General features: G+C 43.0%; 1 protein-coding gene across 6 annotated transcripts in view; it reads left to right on the top strand.

Annotated features, from left to right (window-relative positions):
- The window catches only part of Ercc6l2 (ERCC excision repair 6 like 2), a 114,024-nt gene extending 99,453 nt beyond the window's left edge, over positions 1-14,571 (top strand). For all 6 annotated transcript variants that reach the window (XM_063227388.1, XM_063227389.1, XM_063227390.1 and 3 more), the window contains 2 exons: positions 7,808-7,989; positions 12,810-14,571. In XM_063227388.1, coding sequence (XP_063083458.1) covers positions 7,808-7,989; positions 12,810-13,773 — 1,146 coding nt within the window. In that variant the 3' untranslated portion in view covers positions 13,774-14,571. The remainder of the gene's footprint in view (positions 1-7,807; positions 7,990-12,809) is intronic.
- Positions 14,572-19,503: the final 4,932 nt, after the last annotated feature.

The raw sequence follows: 19,503 nt of genomic DNA, 5'->3' as shown, positions 1-19,503 counted from the left end.
TTGTCATCTTCAGTGTAGTTGCCTATACTCTCAGGCTTATATTATCAATCATAACAGATTTGAATAAAATCTGTCAATACAAAACAACAATCTAACAAACCAGATTCAGCTAAGATCAATCATGGTAAAACAGTGTAAGTTATACAAGGCTTCAGATTAAGTTACTAGGAAGTTAAGGATGATTACCATACTATATCCTGCTATTTTGGGGATAGCTATCTGTGCCCTCCAATCTAGTACAAGTAGACAAACTGGAACAGAATATAATCCATCTAAATAGAGCAGTGTGTGTAATGTGGGTTTTAAGTTCTGATACACTATTAACAATATCCTCTGCCTTCTTTTTTTAGACTACTCCTCCCCTTTCACTCCCACAGGGTGCACTACGCATTTTGGGTCCCACCAACTCCCTCACTTTTTAGATTGAGGGGGCAACCTGCTGTTTACCTAAATGGTTCCGAACCATCTCACTCCTGGACTTGATCTCAAGTTGTATTCCTTTACCTACAAAAGCCTCAAGGTTTTCCTTCATTATAGCTAAGTAGTTCTCTATTGCACATAAGTATCCTGTCTTTTCCACCTATCTGCAAGTGCTGCTTGAGTTGCCCTATTTCTCTCTGGTTCCCTGTCACACAGAGCGTTGTTTTTCTCATATTTGATTTTTGGTCCATAAACCCTTTTTCAGGTTAATTATATTTCCTATACAAAGCATTTTGATGGACCCTACCTCCTGATCTACTCTGCTTATGTTTCTTTTGTTAGTATATCAAGGCCATCTATGTTAGAGATTATAGCCAAACTTTTCTGCCTCATTTCTGCTATGCTATTTTTCTGCCCTTGGTTGTCTACTTTTCTCTTTCATTCCACTCTTTGCTTGATTCATTGAGGCCTCTCTGCCACTGTTCTTGATATCCTGGTATTTTTTCTTCTCTCTCTAGACTGTCCTTCAATATTCTCTGTAGGGTTGTATTGGTGGTCGCAAATTCCCCCAGTTCCTCTTTGTCATGGAAGCATCTTGTTTCCACATTAATTTCTAGAGACAGTTTTTCAGGGTACATCAATCTGGGCTGGAGGTTATTTTCTTTCAGGGCTTGGATATTTCACTCTAGGCTCTTCTTAATGATTTGTGTCAAGAAGTCTGCCGTTATTCTGATGGGCCTTCCTTTACAAGTGATCTGTTTCTTGTCTCTAATAGCTTTTAATATTCTGTTCTTATATTGAATATCTGGGATCTTAATTATTATATGCCTGGGTGTAGCTCTGTTTTGGTTGTAGGGGCTGGAATTCTGTATGCCTCATACATCTGAATATCATTTCCTTTTCCTATGTTTGGGAAGTTTTCCTTAATTATTTCTGTGAATAACCTTTGTAGTTCCTTTGTTTGTACCCCTGCTTCTTCATTGACATTCTTTATTCTCAAGTTATAGATCCTCTTGTCATCTTCTAGCCTTTGTATTGTTACTGCTTGTTTCCTTGTTATTTTTAAAAGTTTTTCCTTTCATAATCACATATTGCAAACCTGTCTTCAAGTTTTGATAGTCTATCCTTAGTTTTTTCAAGCAGATTTTCCATCTTCCCATAGTTTTTAATTTCCTTGTAATCTCTTTGAACCTGCTTCATGTATTCTAGATTTCCTTTATATTCTTCATTGAATGTTTCTCTCATTTTTTTGTGTTCCTCCATTCTTCCATCTGTGTCTTCTTGAGAGGTGCTTAGCATTTCTTTTATTAACCTATTTATTTCTTGCTTTACGTGAATTAATATTTCACTTTTGAGCTCATCTATGAGGTCCCGAAGATATCTCTTTATGTCCACTGATGCTGTGTCTGTTATTGCATGTTTGCTGCCCTCAGTCTCTTTTGTATTTACCTGTCCTGGATCAACATTCTCAGGATTAGGTGCTGGGGGCTATTTCTTATTTCTTTCTCTTGTCATGTTTTTGGTTTCTTCCATACAGGTGTATAGTGGAGGTCCCAGCCCCTTTCCTTGTTGGTTATGGTTCTTTTGAAGCGTGCTTGCCCTCTCCAGTTTGCTGTTGGTCATTGAGATGCAAGCAGGGGTGGCGTATGCTGGCCTCTCCCCTCCAGGCCAGTCAACCTGTGGGGACCTTCACTGCTTTAGTGCCAAGCCTACGGAATAGGTTTGGAATGATTTATTGGGTCCCAGCCAGGGGTGTGACCCAGGCCTAGCAGATCCCACCAATCTGCTCTGGGAAGGGAGCAATCAACTGAAGTCACTGCCGTTCCTTGTTCCTGCCATCCTGCCTGATTCCAACATGTCTTCCATTTGGTTGCCCCTTTCCCGTGAGAGGGTCTTATTCCCTGCAGTCACCACAGGTTAATGCAGTTCTCCTCCACACTGGCTGTGTTCTCTGTTGGGCTCACCGACCTCCAACTTCAGTGCAACTGCAGATTCCGCGGGTCAAGGCGGTGCGAGTTTGGGCTGCTCCAGCAAGAGTGCTGTGGCCAATAATCTTAGCTGCTCCAGTGGTAGCCCCAGGACTATGTATTTGACCAGCTCTTTTCCCTTTAGTTTCTTCCTGGGTTGAGAAGATCCATCTCCCTCTGTCCAGACCTCTCCAGGATGTTTTATTCCAGCATCTGAGTTGTTTCTCTCAGGGAGCCTCTGTATGCTGCTGCTTACCGATCCACCATATTTGTGAGAGTCCCTACTAGACCTCTTAAAGACACTCAGGAAAGACCATTCCAGAACTGCTTCAGAAAGTCACATAAGTAATGGGGTAAATGTGTTTAAAGCAAGGGGACTGTTTTGATGGGATTAGTGTCACTGTGTCTTTTGCTGTAATTTTTAACTAGATTCACTATATTTTTGGCCACCCTTTGGTATCTGTAGTGTCACCCCATAATATTCATCTGTTCTCCCAGTGCTCTCACTTTCTTTTGCCTCTTAGATGGCTTTCTTAGACAGGAGGCACACATTTAAGTGACTTGGAATTTCCACTAGCTGCTTCTTTCAGATTTTATTTGTATGTGCTTATTTGAAAAGATACTTCCACTGTTGTGGATTTTAAAAATAAGCTTAGCACAGCTAGTCTAAAGAAGTCCTTTGTAGCTCACTGAAAGTAGAGAATTATCTATAAGAGTTTTGCTTGCCTGCAGTTATTACACCTTCAAGGAGGAAAGCGGGACCATAGTTGCCAACTTTAATCTTCTCCTGAAAGTTTCAGATTTGAATCTGGATGAGGCCTCCCCCCTCCCTACTCAGATTCCAAGGTCATTTTGGACATGTGCAGAAATATGACTTTGCTATGTACTCATGGCGAGTACTTAGAGCAGCTGGCTTTGCTCCAAGAGGATAAGTGAAGGTGATTAGATTTTTTGCTGAATATGCAAATGGCATTATAATAACAGGTAGAAACCTTGAATCATTACTTGTGAGGGTTTTCACACTTGTACACACTGAAAAGTGTTTGCTGTTTTTACTCTCTCAAATGCCATTTGATTGAATTTACTTGTAGTGTGCTATTTGTTTTCACTGTGTTACTGATGCCCTGCTGCAAAGGTATGCACATTATGCCTTTTATCTATTTACAACTTGGCTCTGAACCAAGGAGAGATTTCTTTATCTTTTATTTGAACAAATGTGTAAATGTGTAAAGCAGAAACATCACTGCCTCAGACTTCACTGTTAAGGTTTAATGAAGGAAAGTGAAGGAACGCCTTCCTTTTAGGCTTTATTGCAACATTGAGATGATCTGGCTCTTTTCAGGGTGTGGTCACAGGCAGTGGTGACCTTAGAGCGTTTCCTTAAGCTCTGTACTAGTTTTCCACCTTCAGGAATGATCTTCGAATCGGGACTCCCCCCACCCACCCCCACCCCCGTAGGGGATCGAACTCACGACCTTGTGGTTGCAAACCAGGCGCTTATGCCACTGAGCTAAATCCCCAGCCGGATCAGAACTTTAAGTCAAGTCTTCTGCTCAGCTTCTGAATGGGTCAGAACAACCAGAAGTGTCAGTTCCTTTGAAAAATCTCCATTTCCAGTTTTCCCAGGACCAACTAAGCCTGATCATCTGGTTGTTATAGAAGCAGTCACTATAGCTGTTAAATATACACCGTTCTTTATTCTCATGTATCGCTAAGGCATATTGTAGAGTAACTAGCTGGATAGGCAGAACCATTCCAAATCTGCTCAAGAAGAGATTTCACTAATTGCTCGTAGTGAAAGCAATGTTGCGATGTTGCTGCTTGACCTTGGCTCACTACATCCCTGCTTCTGCTGCAAAGTGTAATCTGCATGTGAATTCACTGAGGAGAGGGTATAACATGATCTGTGCCAGCAGCAGGTATGTCTGTAGAATTAACCAAGGAAGTTTGAAACAGCAGAAATTGCCAGCAGTATTTCTCCTGCAAAATGAAAACTACCAGCTACTAATACTTACCTTTGGAACTTGCTCTCCAGATTGTTAATGCCTCTTCCCTGTTTGTTACAGTTTGGAGGTGTTCCTACCAACTTTGCTCATTTTCTTGCTACTCTTACTGAGGCGTCCTCTATAGTTCTTTAGCAATTTATCTCCAAAACCATCTCGTACGTCAGTGAATATTAGTAGGATTTTCCCATTAAATGTTCTCTAAACTGTTCGAGTGCAGTTCCCTCGCATAGATTCCATGTATAGCACAGTAATAGAAAAATGCTAATGTAATCAATAAGTATCACTGTCCACAAAATTTTTGGTCAGTTTCTTACATTTCTATATTAAACATCTACAGCTTTTCTTTTTTAGCTGAGCTTTTCAATAAATAGCTACTGCTTTAATGAAAGTAAGGCAACTTGACTTAGCTCTAATGCTGTGTATTCCAGAGAGTGTAAAGCCTGGGGTTTCTAAGGCACCTGTGTTTTGGAAACTCATCTGGAGGCTCGGTGGACCCAGGTTAAGGAGCCCCCCACACCTCCTCAATGGAAAGCAGAACGCCTCCCCCAAAAGATGTCCATGAACTAGTCCTAGGAGCCTTTTATGTGACACGTTATCTTACCTGACAAAAGGAAATTGGAGTGGTAGGTTAGATGCCATCAAATTTGAAACTCACTGACTTTGAATTAATTGAATGGGTGCAGTCAAATATGCTAATCAGCTGGCTGGGATTGATCCTGGATTATCTCCATGGTCTAGTGGAATCACATTAGTTTTTAAAAACAGAAAACCTTTCCTGCTTAGGTCAAAGGGTGGTATGAGCATGGAAAAAGGGCTACCCCCAAAAAACTAATTTAAAATCTGAAACTAGATAGATTTTTTTCAAAAATAAAAGGTAGGATGCTGTGCCCTTTTAAGAGAAGGATGATTTTCTTCTCTTATTACTATCTAAAGGCATCAGGTTTTTAAAATGAGGCATAGTCGGCAAAGGTTAAAAGATCCAAGTATCTGAGAGCTGTGGCTGCAAAGACTGAATTTCCCTGAAAATTTTATAAAAGTGACTTAAGAAAAGGCATTTGTACAAAACATGAACTTTGTAATGCTGCCAGAGTCAGAAAGACCCAGCATAATCACATAGATAATTGCCAGTTACCATTGCCTGCCTTGATCTCTCTGTGGCTTCAGAAATTGCAGTATAGAAGGCAGCAGGGCTCTTAGCTGGCCTGGCTCCCTCTCTTTGGGTTTACTCCCTTTGCCTCTGTAAGCATCTCAGCTCTCCTTGTGATACTAAGTATTTCTAGTGGATTGTCTGAGATGGTTAGCCTTTAGGAACTTCTAGCATTTAACTTGTTTTGTGATACAAAGAAAAACATCAAATCTCCTTCAAACTTGCCTGTAAAAGTCAACATTTTCCTCTCTTTATTAATAATGTGTTAATACATAATTTTTTAAAAGTGTTTTTAAGGAAAGGATTTCCAATGTTACCAAGCAAAGCAAAGCTGGTTCAGCCTGGCCACTTGGCATTCTGTGACTGTCCACGTGAGCCACAGTGGCTTTCGAAGATGTCAGTTTGTTTTCATTAGAAATGGTTTCCTATTAAAGAATAACTGTTTAAGAATATATTTTGTAAGTCTTTTCCAGTAAAACAAACCTGATGTTAGAAATGTCTTAGAAGAAAAAAAAGCCTAAATGTGCTATATTTTTTCCAAAATGGGCTTATCATTTAAACCCCCTTTATGGTAGGGGCCCCTTTGTATATGTAAATATATTTGTGTTTCTGTCTCTCAAATGCAGTGGACTGGTAATGGCAACATAATAGGTATTTAGTAAATATTTGTGGAATGAAAAACCTTTACCTGTCTGTATTCTTTGGATGTGTCTTGTTTCAATCCCATTGGACTATAAAAAGAAAAGTGTATTATTATCAAGTATCTATGTCTCATAAACACTAATACTCCTTGTATATTTGAAATTGTCTTAAATGATAGTGAACTGAGCATGGAACTGCAGGTTCACAGGTCTGCTTCTGCATGTTGAAGATATTATGCCATTAACTGTTCATGGGGTGACATTAATGAGAAGTCTGGTATTTGCCATTCCTTGTGGATATGTTCTTGTCTTTTCTGTCTGATAATTTTTAAGATATTTGTTTTTTCAGTAACATAACGAAAAAGAAATTTGTCATTTTGCTAATAAGGATCCCCTGTTTTCAGTTTAAATGCCCATACTTTCTTTAATTTCTGTGTCCTTTTATTAATGTCATCTCTTTCATTTTCTCTGTTCTTTGTTTTAGAAATTTGTGGATGTCTTCTCTTAATTTCTCTTTTTTAAAAAATACCTAAAATACCTTCTAAATAATAATTCTGCTTTATCAACTGTCATTCAGGGCTAGTTAGTCTACTTGTTCACTCATATTTTCTGCCTTTTTTGCATTTCTTTTTTAAAGTTTATATTTGGTTCTTTCTCAAAGCTACCTATACAATGTCTACCTCTTGTTCGTGGATTCTATTTCTTCTTTATCTTTCCAGACCTGGTTAAGATTTGAAGTTTCTTCAGATTGCTTATTATCTATAATTCCTCAGATATGAATTCTTATATTTGTTACATGTGCATACTTTCATGGTAATGGGTTTTATATGTTCTTTATAATTTCATCTGAACTCAATTCATTGGAACCACATGCATTCTCTGGGCTATGGAACTCTACCTATGGTATGTTTTTGCATTCATCCCTCATTGATATCTATGACTTTCTTACTTTTTATTTTAAGTAGTCTTGTTGTTGTTGTTAAGTTGTACAGAGAAAAAAATATACCTAGTAGTTTTCTTTTTGGAATGGAACAGAGGCTTTCAACCATTTGTGCTTGTCAAGGAAATTGGAACCATAAAGTTAAAGTTATTTTTTCTTGACACACAATTAGTAACAATTTCTGTTAAATAAGCTATAAAATCAGTTTAATTCTAACCATAATTTCCCAACTATAGTTAACATCTTAATCACTAAATATTTTTATAATAAAGAAAATGTTGACAAATACTTAAGAAAATAGTTTCTCACATAAAGATTATTCCTTTTTGTATATCTATTTGTATAAATTAACTGAAAGATTACCTAATAAATTTGCAGTTACTGAATTTTAAAATTTTAAAAAGCCATAGCATTTTATGCCATCGTGTATAGAATCACTAACACTTTTCTACTGGAGTAGTAGGTGTCGGCATGTGTATCAGTATGTCCACAGCTTCACAAGAGAAATATGTTTTCCCTATGTATCTTTTTAAAGGTCTCGACTGACATCGTCTAGCAATTATTTCAGTTGGGAGAGGTGATCCTCCTCAATTAGGATGTATTGGGGAAAAGCAGCGTGTTCTTTATGTCCACACAAAGCTGACTGCTCTTCCCAGACTTAGTTTTGCTTCCTTCCCCCTTCTCAGCCATCTGAAGTAAAAGCGAGTGTGGATACCGTGGCGCCCAAAAAGACTGACCAGCTGTGGAGTGGGGAAGGTATCTCATTCCCCCTTTTCGTTTCCCACCCTGTCCGCCAGAAGGTGAAGAAAGTCTGCCGCACAGACCAGGCTACGTTCATAATCGGAGAGACACCTAAAGGAATCCGCAGGTATGTCCTCAGTGACAGCTCTCGACCTTAAGAATAGCTATCAAAAGAAGTGTGATTGCTTAATAAAATAGTAAAGCTTTAATTATAACCACACGTGATAGCTGGATATTTTAGGAAAGGCTGAATTTTCTCACTTTAAAAAAAAAATTCCAGATTTTTTTAAAAAAGAATTCATGAATTGATTTTTTTTTTTTTTTTTTTTTTTTTGGTACCACGAATTAAGTCACAGCCTTGTACTTGCCAGGCAGGTGTTATGCCTCTGAGCTATGTCCCTGGCCCAATTTCTCTTTGAGGTGGGCTGGAGTGGGCTCAGCCTCTGGGACTGGAAGGGATCAGGATTGTGTTCCAGGAACAGTGGAAAGCTGACGGAGAATGACTCAGCCTGGCGTGTGTTCACAGCGTCTTCCTGCGTCAGTGTGGAAGAGGGCAGGTGGACAAGGGCAGACAATAAGCAGCCAGGTGATGGTGGATTGCAGTAGCGTGGTTGCCGTGAGACAGAGCCAAATGATTCGGGAAGGAAAGAGACCAGCATAGGTTTTCTAAATGAGAAAAACCAGGAGGGAAGTTTGGAATGAAAGAAGTCGAGAGTTCTGTTTTTCCCATACTAAGTCTGAGATTCTATGGAACTATAGACAGTGGGTATGCTTACTGTGGGACTGGGCCTGGAGGTACAAGCGTGGGAGCCATCAGCACAGAGGTTAAATGATTTTCAGAGCCATAGCTCTGTGCCAACAGCCTGGGCACAGAGTACAGGAAGGAGGGAGGAGCCCCAAGGTAGGACCTGGAGAAGCCGCTTCTTTTGCAGGTACAAGTGCAGAGTAGTCCCAGGATGGGCTCACAGTGTGAGCTCCTCGTGTCTAGGTAAGGGTTTCAAAGAGGAAGGGAACTTGTTAGGTTCTGCAGAATCAGAAGTGGAAAGAGGCCTGGCATTGGCGGCAGAGAGTTCATTGCTCCCTTGGCTCACGCAGTCTGAATGGCACAGTGGCAGACACTGAGGCAGGAGCCAGCAGGGAATGGGGAAGCCCTGCAGTGGCTAACTCTGGATGTGAGGAAGAACCATGTAGCTAGAGGACATTGTGGGGTCCATGGTAGATTAAAAAAATACTTGGAAAGATAGTAAGTTCTACTTTGCTACAGGAAAAGACGTGGGGCATGGCAGGTGGGGAAGGATCTAGAGAAGGATGATGCCAGGAAGAGTGAGGCCTGGTGGCAGATGAGCACAGCATCTAGCCCAGCACCCAAGGACTGGCCTTTGAGAGGCATTGAAAGAGAAGTGACCGAAATGGGCAGACGTGGTGACATTCTTCTTGGTGAATCAGAATTAAAGGCCTCAGTTCACAGGGGTAGGATTTATGAAATAAATTATTTGTAAAGCAGAAGAGCAAGCTTTGTTGATATTAGATTTCCGAGGTGATGTGGAGTCAGACAGGAAAGCCTTTTGCCCAGTGTGGTGGGTTTATTCAGCAAGCTTCAGTTGTGCTGTCCCAGGCACAGGGTGGGGAGATGCTGGGTTTTACCAGGACTTAGACTGGAGGATGGGGGAAGCAAGGGACCAGAGGTGCTTGTGGAGCAGTGATGACACAGGCAGACCCACGCTGAGAGTGAACAGGCAGGAGGGCCAGTACACTGGACGGCTTGAAGTCGAGCAGCTGAGCTGGAGCAGGGGAAGGCTGAGTTCCGGGATTTGGAAACAACACTGATGGGTGGAATCTTGAAGTAGGGGAGAAGCATGGGATTGTGTCTGTGGAGATCAGGTACAGAAAGTGGAGGCTCAACCGTGGGGTGAGACATCTGCCCGGATGTGGATGCTGTTAGGAATGATGACCGAAGATGGTGTAGGAGTCAGCTGAGCCAGGGTCTGGAGTGCAAAGTCGGGGTGCTCCCCTCTGGGGACTGGCAGTGCCAAGCTACATGTTCCCTCCAATCACCAGGCTGGTGGTGTGGCTCTGAGCTGCCCATGCCTTCTGGGAAAGGGAACATCAACACTCACGCACACACACATGCACACTTGTGTACACAAGCCACAGGCAGACACATGCCACAGATAGAGTTGCAGCAGTGGGTCTTGCAGAGTGTGCCCTTTCCCTGAGGGCCTGCCCATGGACATTGTACCACTCTTTGAAGAGCCTGTGTGTCCTCATTGCCTTTACAGCATGTATGTAAAATAAAGAGAAAGGGTTAGTTCTCCCTTCCGCCTGGTGGCCAGAATGAAGGCTATGGAGCTCCCTGTGGCTACACGACTGTCCCTGTGTAGACCTCAGCCCCACCATCCCTCAGAAAGCTGATGCAGGAAGAAAGTGATTGCAGCTGCATTCTGCCCCGGCTCCTCAAGAAGAGGGGATTTCGAACTTTATCATCTGCCCATAACTCCTTCTGAAAGCCTTGCTGAGGAATACTTAGCCTTGGTGCAGGTCGCTTTCCTTCCCCGGTTTCCCTAAGTGGCTGACGGGAGTTGACTGTGGATTCCTGTTCCCCTTGCAGTGCTGGCTTCTGCTTCTGGTTACAGTGCAGAGAAAATCTCTTTGAAATCCCTGAATGAGGAAGGCGAGTTAGAAGGCAGAAATAAAGTGAGTGTTAATGACGATCCGCCCTTTAGGGGCAGCCATGTGGCATAATCTACTCGCAGGCTACGCACATCCCAGGGTTTGCAGCAGTCTTCCGGAGGGGACAGGATGAAGGGCACGGGAGGCCGTGGGGTCAGCACAGCAGAGGTGAAGCCACTTTGGCAGCTGCCGAGACACCACCATCTCTTGAATAAATAAAAGAAGCCAGCTTGTAACCTTGCCAGTCACTAAATCTGTGCAAGTATTTATTTGAAAGCAGCGAAATGGATTGAAGATGATTAATAAAATAATCTCATTACTTCATTTGAAGTAGAAACTGGAACCTGTTAAGAGTGTGCTTGCCTGCTTTCCAACAATAATGCTGGTGATTTCTAAGGCGAAGGCTGGAGCTTGTGTGTGTGTTGCTGAGTGTTCTGTTGGAGCTGAGGGTGATGGCGGGCCAGGGCTTGGCTAGAGTTTGGATTGAGAACCTTGAACAGGACACTGGTGAGCTCCAGGAGCCAGCACAGACAGAAACACACGTTTCTGACGGCCCCAGACATCAAAGGAAACACAGACCTGATGTGTTCACACTCCTGCAATAATAGCAAATCATTATTTTTTCTGTTGAGTGTGGGTAAACGTTTTCAGCTGGGCACACAGTTCATTTAAGATTGTTAGCCTCTATCAGCAGGTTCCCCCACCCTCTGTACCCAGGTCCCCTCCAAACTGAGCCTGTACACCTGTCCCCTCTCCCTGGAAGGTGTCCTCGCACTGTTTTCCTGGCTGACTTGAGGCAGTGAGAATCCCTCCCTACCCACTTGGCCCACCCTTGGTCACTGGCTTAGGTGTCCTTCTGTGAGCTGCACTTGGGCTCTCTATCACAGGACTCATCAGCACTCTGTTCTAATAGACTGGAAACTCCTTGAAGATCGGGAACTCTGGGTCTTGTGTACTGTGGTATACTTGCTGCTGCGGTAGTACCTACCACATAATAGGGCCTGAGGAACGTCTGCTGCATTAATGCAGCTTTGAGACTTGCAGTCATGTTCTACAACACCGTCTGTGGCTTGAGAAGTATTTCCCAGCATGGGACTTCCCTGATTCATGGCACAAGCTCCATGTCAGCAAACCAATGCTCTCTGTGCTGCTCTGCTTGGACTGCTGTGAAAACAAGACAGCCTGGGGGCTTAAACCCCAGAAGTTTATCTCTCACCATTCTGGAATCCAGGAGTCCGAGATGGAGGTGCAGCTAGTTCAGTTTTTGGTTTGCAGATGATCCTTCTTTTCACTATGTCCTCTGTGTGGCAGAGAAGAAGAGAATAGGGGATGGAGAGGTGGAGAGGAAAAAGAGTTAAAAACAGAGGGGAAGGATTAAAAAACAAGATAATATCTCATTATTTCTTGTGCAGTGAAATACTTTAAGAACCCTGCATGTTAACTCCATAGCCTTTCTTCCTGTTGGATTAGGGCCCCACCCTTACGACCTCATATATGCTTATGCCTCTTAAAGTATTGTCTCCAAATATTGTTACTTCAGATACTTCAGGGTGATTCTGGGGTGGGGTGGGGGGCCACAACTCAGTTGGTAGCACCTTTTCCTACGAATAGGGAAAGGAGCAGAGTCCAACAGGGTTCCAGAAAGCCCATTTCCTCATCCACGAATATAACAGCTCTTATTAGTGTCTTATACTAAGACAGTAGCTTACTTCTTCAAATAATCTCTCACTTCTAAGGTCGGCTGTCTATGCTAAAGCTGGACCAATTGAGGAAAAAAGAATCTAGGTTTATCAGTTTAAAACTTTCCTTCAGGGATATTTTTGTTATTTGTGGAAGGAAAAGAAGAGAGAGAAGAAAAATGTCTTAATATATTCATTTTCAGAACTTTTCTCTGACTATTATTTCATGGGAGTTGAATTCCATATAGATTTTCAAATACATATTATATAAATTATGATTCTCATGTCAGTCATATAATGGCTCACTGGAAGAGTAGCATGCTGGGATCCCATAATTCCCAGGAAATACCTAACAGTATAAATCAGAATAACTTAAGAATCTAGTGATTTCATGAGCTAAAAACTTTTTTATTAACTTGAGGAAAGGGGGCCAATATTCTCTAGGATAAAATGCATTTTCATATGGAATTAAGCAGAGATGTGTTTAAGGAACAAAACTATTTAGTTTTGCTTCTACTTTTCTTATCATTAATGATGAGTTCCTCAAAGATAAAAGGTAATAAAAATAACCACTGATTTTATTCATTTTTCTCTTTAGAAAGCAATTTGAAGAAATGGCCTCTTACTTTAACTCTTCCATAAAAGAATTTGCTAAGCATATAACTGATGCTACATCAGAAGAACGGCAGGAAATGCTGAAAGACTTTTATGCTTCTCAGTATCCAGAAGTAAAAGAATTTTTTGTGGACATGACTTCAGAATTAATCACATCTGCCCCTAAGGAAGAAACGAGAGTCAAGAAAAAATCTAAAGAAAGAGAACTTCTGATAAAAGAAAAGCTGTCAAATTCTAAAACTCTGACTACTGATTCTACCAACAAATTTTCCCAGACTTGTAGCCCAAAAATAAATAAAGGAAAATCAGTTAGGTTTCAAGATCATGAGTCCTGCAGAGAAGAAGTGTCTTCTAATGATGCAAAAGCTGAGGGGTCACCCCCTAGCTCTGCTCCAGACATTGACAGTGGGAGAAACAGCCACACGCCTAGGGGCACTGCCGTGTCTCACATGCTGCACAGGAAGTCTGAGGCCCAGGGGAGCACATTTGGGAAGGCCCTGGAAGACCAACGGGACCTCACAAGAAAGGGCATTGCAAGAAATGGCCCCCTTTTCAAGTTAGGAAACAGCAAGACAGAAAATCCAACATCAGAAAACTCTTGTGTGAAAGATTTGCTTGGTGACACTTCTATTCTTGATGAGCTCTTTAAAAGTCAAGGGAACAGTCCCACAGGACTGCCAAGGAAAGTTCTTTCAGGGCCCGCAGAGAAAGCAAAGCAGAGACCAAAAGATTTCTGGGACATCTTGAATGAGCAGAATGACGACAGTCTCAATAAACTCACAGACTTGGCCGTGATAGAGACGCTGTGTGAAAAGGCGCCCCCCACCGCCACCTCCAGAAGGACGGCAGCACTGGAGCCGTCTCTCTGGAAACCAAATGAGAAGTTCTTGTGGAGGACGGTTATCCCAGGAGACGCGGATGGGAAGGTGGCTGGTCCCCAAGAGTGACACGAACGTGCTAATGGATTCGTACACCAGCAAGCCACTGCCCTCAGTGTAGACAGCATGGCATTCCACACACATTGTATTAACGCGAACATCATTGTCAACATATATTTTATTAAATTTTTTCTTTAGGATTTTTTCAGTATAAAATATTACCATGAATTTGCTTTCCTTAATATCTGATTTGATCTCTTAAAAATGTGAGTGTGTTATGGTATGAACTTGTGTTATGAAATGAAAAGCATTCTAGATTTGTTGTTGGGAGACGTGTGGCATCTCTCCTACTGGCTAAGCGGGTGACCTCAGAGAAGTCAGCTGCCCACCTGTGCATCCATTTCCTACCATGAGGAATACAGAGCTGAACCAGATCAGCATGAAGGTCCTTCCAGTGTGGAAACTGTGTTCTCTCTCCCAAGTTGCATTCAGTCACAGGCCAACTATGCCCCACATTGGATGTACATTGACATATTGACAAGCCTTTGGACAGTTACTGTTTTCATTTTCCCTTGGGATCATGTCTATTATTATTATTATTAAGTTATTTTAGATGAAATTGGAACGTGTGGTGTTGTGTTAAAATGGTAATTTATAGCAGCTCAGAGTCAAAGGTTAATGTTGCATACCTACTTGAGACATGGTGGTAAAGTAAGAGGAATATTGCCATCACCACAAGTACCAGTGCCTCCACCTTTCTGTGTATAAAAGTCATGATTTAATCAATACAAGTAAAGCTTTATATAGTACTTTTATATTTCTGAAGTAGGTATAAATGAGTAAATACTTTATTTAGTTTGAAACTAATATTTTGTTGAATTAATTTATTTTTAAACAGTCTCTCAGCCCATGTTCTGTGTGAGGAGCCCCAGCTGTACAGGTGAGACCCGGCTACCAATAAAAGCAAGCAGCTCAGATCTGTAAAGAATTGTGTACATAAAGCTCCTGGCATTGTGCCTGGTACCACGAAGGTTGGAACCTGGGGCTGGTTCCCACCCACATTCAGATGCGCTCTGCAGCTTTCCCTCAGTGACGCCACCAGGACTGTGGCAAGGGGAGATTGTCCAGAAAATGGCAGTGCGTCAGACTGTGGTCAGAGATTGCTATTAGGGGAGAAGGCTTGGAACTGTCTAGGGTTTAGAGTCATTGCTCAGAAGTGAAACACACACATACACACACAGACAGAGTCCTTTCTCAAGGGCTGGAATACTTTACCCCAGAGAACTGTGAAAGATATTTTATATCCTGACATACATGTGTTCATGCATATATGTGGTTGAAAAAGGTTTATGAAATAGTATTTACCCTTAAAGGATGCAATATGTATTGCTATTTTACTTTTCTAGAAGCGTGCGTGTGTGCCTGTGTGTGCGAGTGTGTGTGTGTGTGTGTGTGTGTGTGTACCCACACACTTTAATGCTTTATAATCCACTGAATGGATTTCATGGCCCATTAAGCTCAGAACACAATTTGAAGAACATTGCTTCAGGGTATATAGTTAGTCACTGTTTGCTACTGACTTATGTTCTAACTCGATATTGTCAGCTTACTGTGTGGCCGACCACTGGAGGAGCTCTGGGAAGGCCCTTTACCACATGGGTCTTTAAAAGACCCAAGCCCTGGCCTTCTGTCGTGGCCCCTGATTCCCATCCACCTCACAGTACAGTATACATTTTAGTCCATCCTAAAGAGCCCCAAACTGAGCTGTTGCGGCACTGCTCAGAAGTCCATATCCAGTGTGAGACGCCAGGCGCAGTCACCTGTGATACCTTGTGGAGCCCTGATACCTTGAGGAGCCCTGTTCCCACCCGCCATGGTGGGAAGGCAGGAGTAACCGCTTTACTGCAGACTGTGCGCTTAGCATTGTGTTCAGATGTTTCAGTAAAGTGTGTCTTTCATACAGCAGCACCTCTGCAGTGTGTTACTAAAACATGGTCTTGGAATCACAAAATGATAGTCATCCAAATATTAGTCTTACACTCTTCAAACATAAAGAAATAATGTTAAGGAGACTTTCTTCAGTGGTATTCAAAAATGGGAGCAAAAATGCAGACCTAGAGCTTACAAATCGGTATTCTCAACAGTTAATGAGACCATTGCCACTGTCACTGCGTAGGGACCGTGTGCCACACACAGTGACACTGCGGCACTGGGGTGTGGAAAGACCCGGTCCATGCTTCAAGAGGCAAAGTTACAGAACTGATCCCTGCAGCGGAGTGGTGGGAAAGGCTGGTTCAACCCCAAGAATCGGAGCACACACTGGTGGGTAGTTTCTTTCTCCTGTAACAAATACCTGAGATGATCAACGCAGTGGCTCTGAAGTACCTCACAGCACTAGCGCATGTTAGGGCAAAACCACTCACCCTCACCATGTGGCCAGAAAGCAAGAAGAGAAAGGAAGGGGGGCCCAAGGTTCTACCGTCTCCTTCAAGACCACGCCTGCAGTTGTTTGAAGGCCTTGCAGTGGCCTCACTTAAAGCCTCCATCACCTCCTAGCACCACTGCCCTGGGGAGCAGCTCTTTACCACATTCCCTTTGGGGGACACATCACATCCAAACTCTGGCATTCGGCCTTGGCCCCCAGAGGCTCACACCCACCTCCCAGTACAAAATGCGTTTATGTAGTTCATCGTTAGGAGGCCCAAAGAGCTCTTTCAGCATTGTCCAAAAGTCCAAATCTTTGAGATGCAAAGAAAACAGCTGAGATATCCTGTAAAACTCAAGGAGTTGTGTGCTTCCCAGATATAACAGTGGGAACAGACACAGGATAGACAGTTCTAATCCAAAGGGAGGACTCAGGACATGGAAAGGAGGGATTGGACCAAACCCACAACATAGTAGGGAAATACTAAGTCTTTTATTTCCGCATCCAGCTCCCATAACATAGTATAATGGTCTGTGGACTCCAAAGGGCTTGAGAAACCCTGCCCTGTGCCTTTGTTGAATATGCCTCACACAGTCGGTGCCAGGCTGGCCTTGCAACACCGCCTGCAGCTTCCCTCAGCAGGTGTCTGCATTGCTGGCACTGCACTGCACCTCCACCTCCACTCAAGTCTGCACGTACTGCCTTGTCAGGGGGTCCTTGCAGAGTCTTGCACCACCTAGCTCCCACAGGCTTTCCTTAGAAATCTTAGTGAAAGGTTTGTGACCTCAAAACTCTTCCATTCCGCATGTCTGCAAGACCAGCACCCCATGAATGATGCGTGGTCTGCCCCCAGCAGAGGGTGCAGGTGGGCCCTTGAGTGCCTTGCTGGTTGAACATGGGGAAGTGAGTCCTTGGACACTTCTGGCCATGCAAAACACCCCAGGGCTCTTTTCTCAGTGAAGTCTTTGAAACAAATTCATACCTGCACACCTTTGAGCCTGTGACATGGGATGGCCTTGTGAATTTCCTGAGATGCACTCCATCTCTTTCCTCTTGTCTTGGAGCAAAGCACTTGGCTTCATCTTAATGGTGCCAATCTCCATTGACTACAAATTTTCTCACTAGCGTGTAAATTCTTCCAGTCGTTCTGCTCTGCTCCACCTCTGCTCTCAATGCTCACTATAAATGTGAGTAAAAGCCAGTGAAACCAATGCTGAAACTTGAATGCTATTCTGCCTTAAAATTTCCCCCACAGAGAAGTTAGTCCATGACCTGGAAGTTAGTCACCAACCTCTCACTGTCTCAGTGTGGACAAAGTGCATTCAGATCCTTTGCTGCCCTGTAACAAGGATAAACCATCCAGTCCTCGCATCCATCTGCAACCTCATCAGCGTAACCTTTTCTGTCCGCAGTCTCAACATTACATTCTCTCATCCCTCATCAGACTTGTCCATTAACCCATCTTTCTGGGGTTTCTTTAGCCTACTTCTCCAAACTCCTGCCATAAACCATGTCTAAAGGTTTTTCCACATTGTGGGGTATAGTCAGAGCAATGACTCACTTCTCAGTGCCAACTTTCTGTTAGTAATCAGCTTTCCTTTCCTATAATCAGCTTTCCTTTCCTATAACCCAAGGTGATCGCTTTATAAAGAGAAATGATTTATTTTCACCCACAGTTCCAGAGGTTCCAGCCCCATGGTCCATTGGCCACATTGCTTTTATCCTGGTGCCAAGAACACATCATGGTGGGAGCACATATGGAGCAAAACTACTACTGTTGTGGCCAGAAAATACAAAGAGAAAAAAGGACAACCCCACCTTTCCTCTTGAAGAGCACCCCCTAATACCCGAAGACCTCCCACTATGCCCCACTGTACCCAGCAGCACCACCTGGGACCTTTGGGGAAGACATAAGATCCCAACGCTAGTGCAGTGATGGTGAACCTTTCAGCGTTTTCAGTGATAACAAACAGTGGGCTTTGGCAGGCATGCCCTTGGTTTACCACCACTGCTCTAATGGATGCCATGAAGTTTGAACAGTAAGGATCCTGCGTACACGACGCTGGTAATATGTGACCAAGTGCTGCCAACTAAATGGGTGGTCTCAGGAAACTCTTAGTTTTTCCAGCCTCCATTTTCCCTTTAAATTAGAAATAGATTGAACTGTTGGGGTCCAAGCTTTTTTTTTTTTTTTTAAGTAAATGAGTTCCATCTTAAAAGCTCAATTATTAAAAATAGGGGTCTGTTGGTTGGAGCAGACTGCTGTGGCTTCACACAGCACTAATCTGAAAGCCATGGGGATAAGATCATGGCTCAGAAACCCTCCAATTCCAGGCTTCCACGATCCTGTTCACCACAATCTGCTTGACTTCATTTTAAAGGAGTGGTAGGGTTGTTTGGCTGCTAGCAATCCCTGCATAGCTCTTTGCAGTGGAAACTGACGCAAATACCAAGAGACTGCCCTTGAATTCCTGGGGTTCCCTTAAGGCCCTAACACACTTCTGCAAGGAAATTAGCAACATTTGCAAGTGGTACAGCTGCCCCGAAGTACCCAAGTTCTAGGCACCTTGGTAGAAATGAGTTGGTATAAATTCGGCATCAGTTCCCACAGCATGAGAAAGCCACTGTAATTGTTCTGTAGTTAAAGTCCAGCAAGTAGTTTTTGAATTCTGGTTATCCTTCCTTTATGTTACAACCCTCCTTTATGATTATAGTCGATCCTAGTTTGCAGGTCTTCTTTGTCCTAACAATATAAAGTTGGTAACCACAGATCAATACCAAGTTTTGACACTCACCGATCTGTAAAATCCCTCAAAGTAGGGATCACCACTTACCTTAAAGATCACTTTTTTTTAACCTATGAGTTAATAGAGATCTGTAAGTTCTGATGTCGCAGATCCAGTTAACAGTGGATCTAGAACTCACTGAGGAGGTCTTTGAACCTATAAGGTCCGATGAGAAGCGTCAACCCTCAAGAGCCCAGAGTACAGGTCACTTTTCAACTCCTCATCTACTCCTTAATCACCTGTGAGGGAACCCCACTCCAGGTGTCACCCCACCTGCTTGTGCATCCTCCACCTGGTGCTTCTGGGAGGCCTTGCAGAGCAGCCACAAGACTCTGGTGACAACCCTGCACACTGGCACCTGTCTGGCTGGTGCACATGACATTTGTCACAGGTGGCAAGAACAGCTCACTCTTTCTTTGTGAAAGGGCAACCCCAGGAGGGCTGTCGTGCCTCATAAAGTCTCATAAGAGTTTATGTACGAAAACCACCTTTTGGCATTTACCTTCTTGAGAGGGAGAGACAGGCTCATCCTTCTCCAGTGCCAGGCTGTGTTGCTCTTACCCCAAAGGTGGTAGTGGCAAGTGACTC

The sequence above is a fragment of the Cavia porcellus genome, unplaced genomic scaffold, assembly GCF_034190915.1.
Source record: "Cavia porcellus strain 051 isolate PalLab524CR breed Dunkin Hartley unplaced genomic scaffold, mCavPor4.1 scaffold_17, whole genome shotgun sequence".
NCBI lineage: Eukaryota > Metazoa > Chordata > Mammalia > Rodentia > Caviidae > Cavia > Cavia porcellus.
Note: the sequence above shows the minus strand (reverse complement) of the source record. Positions and strands in the feature narration are given on the sequence as shown.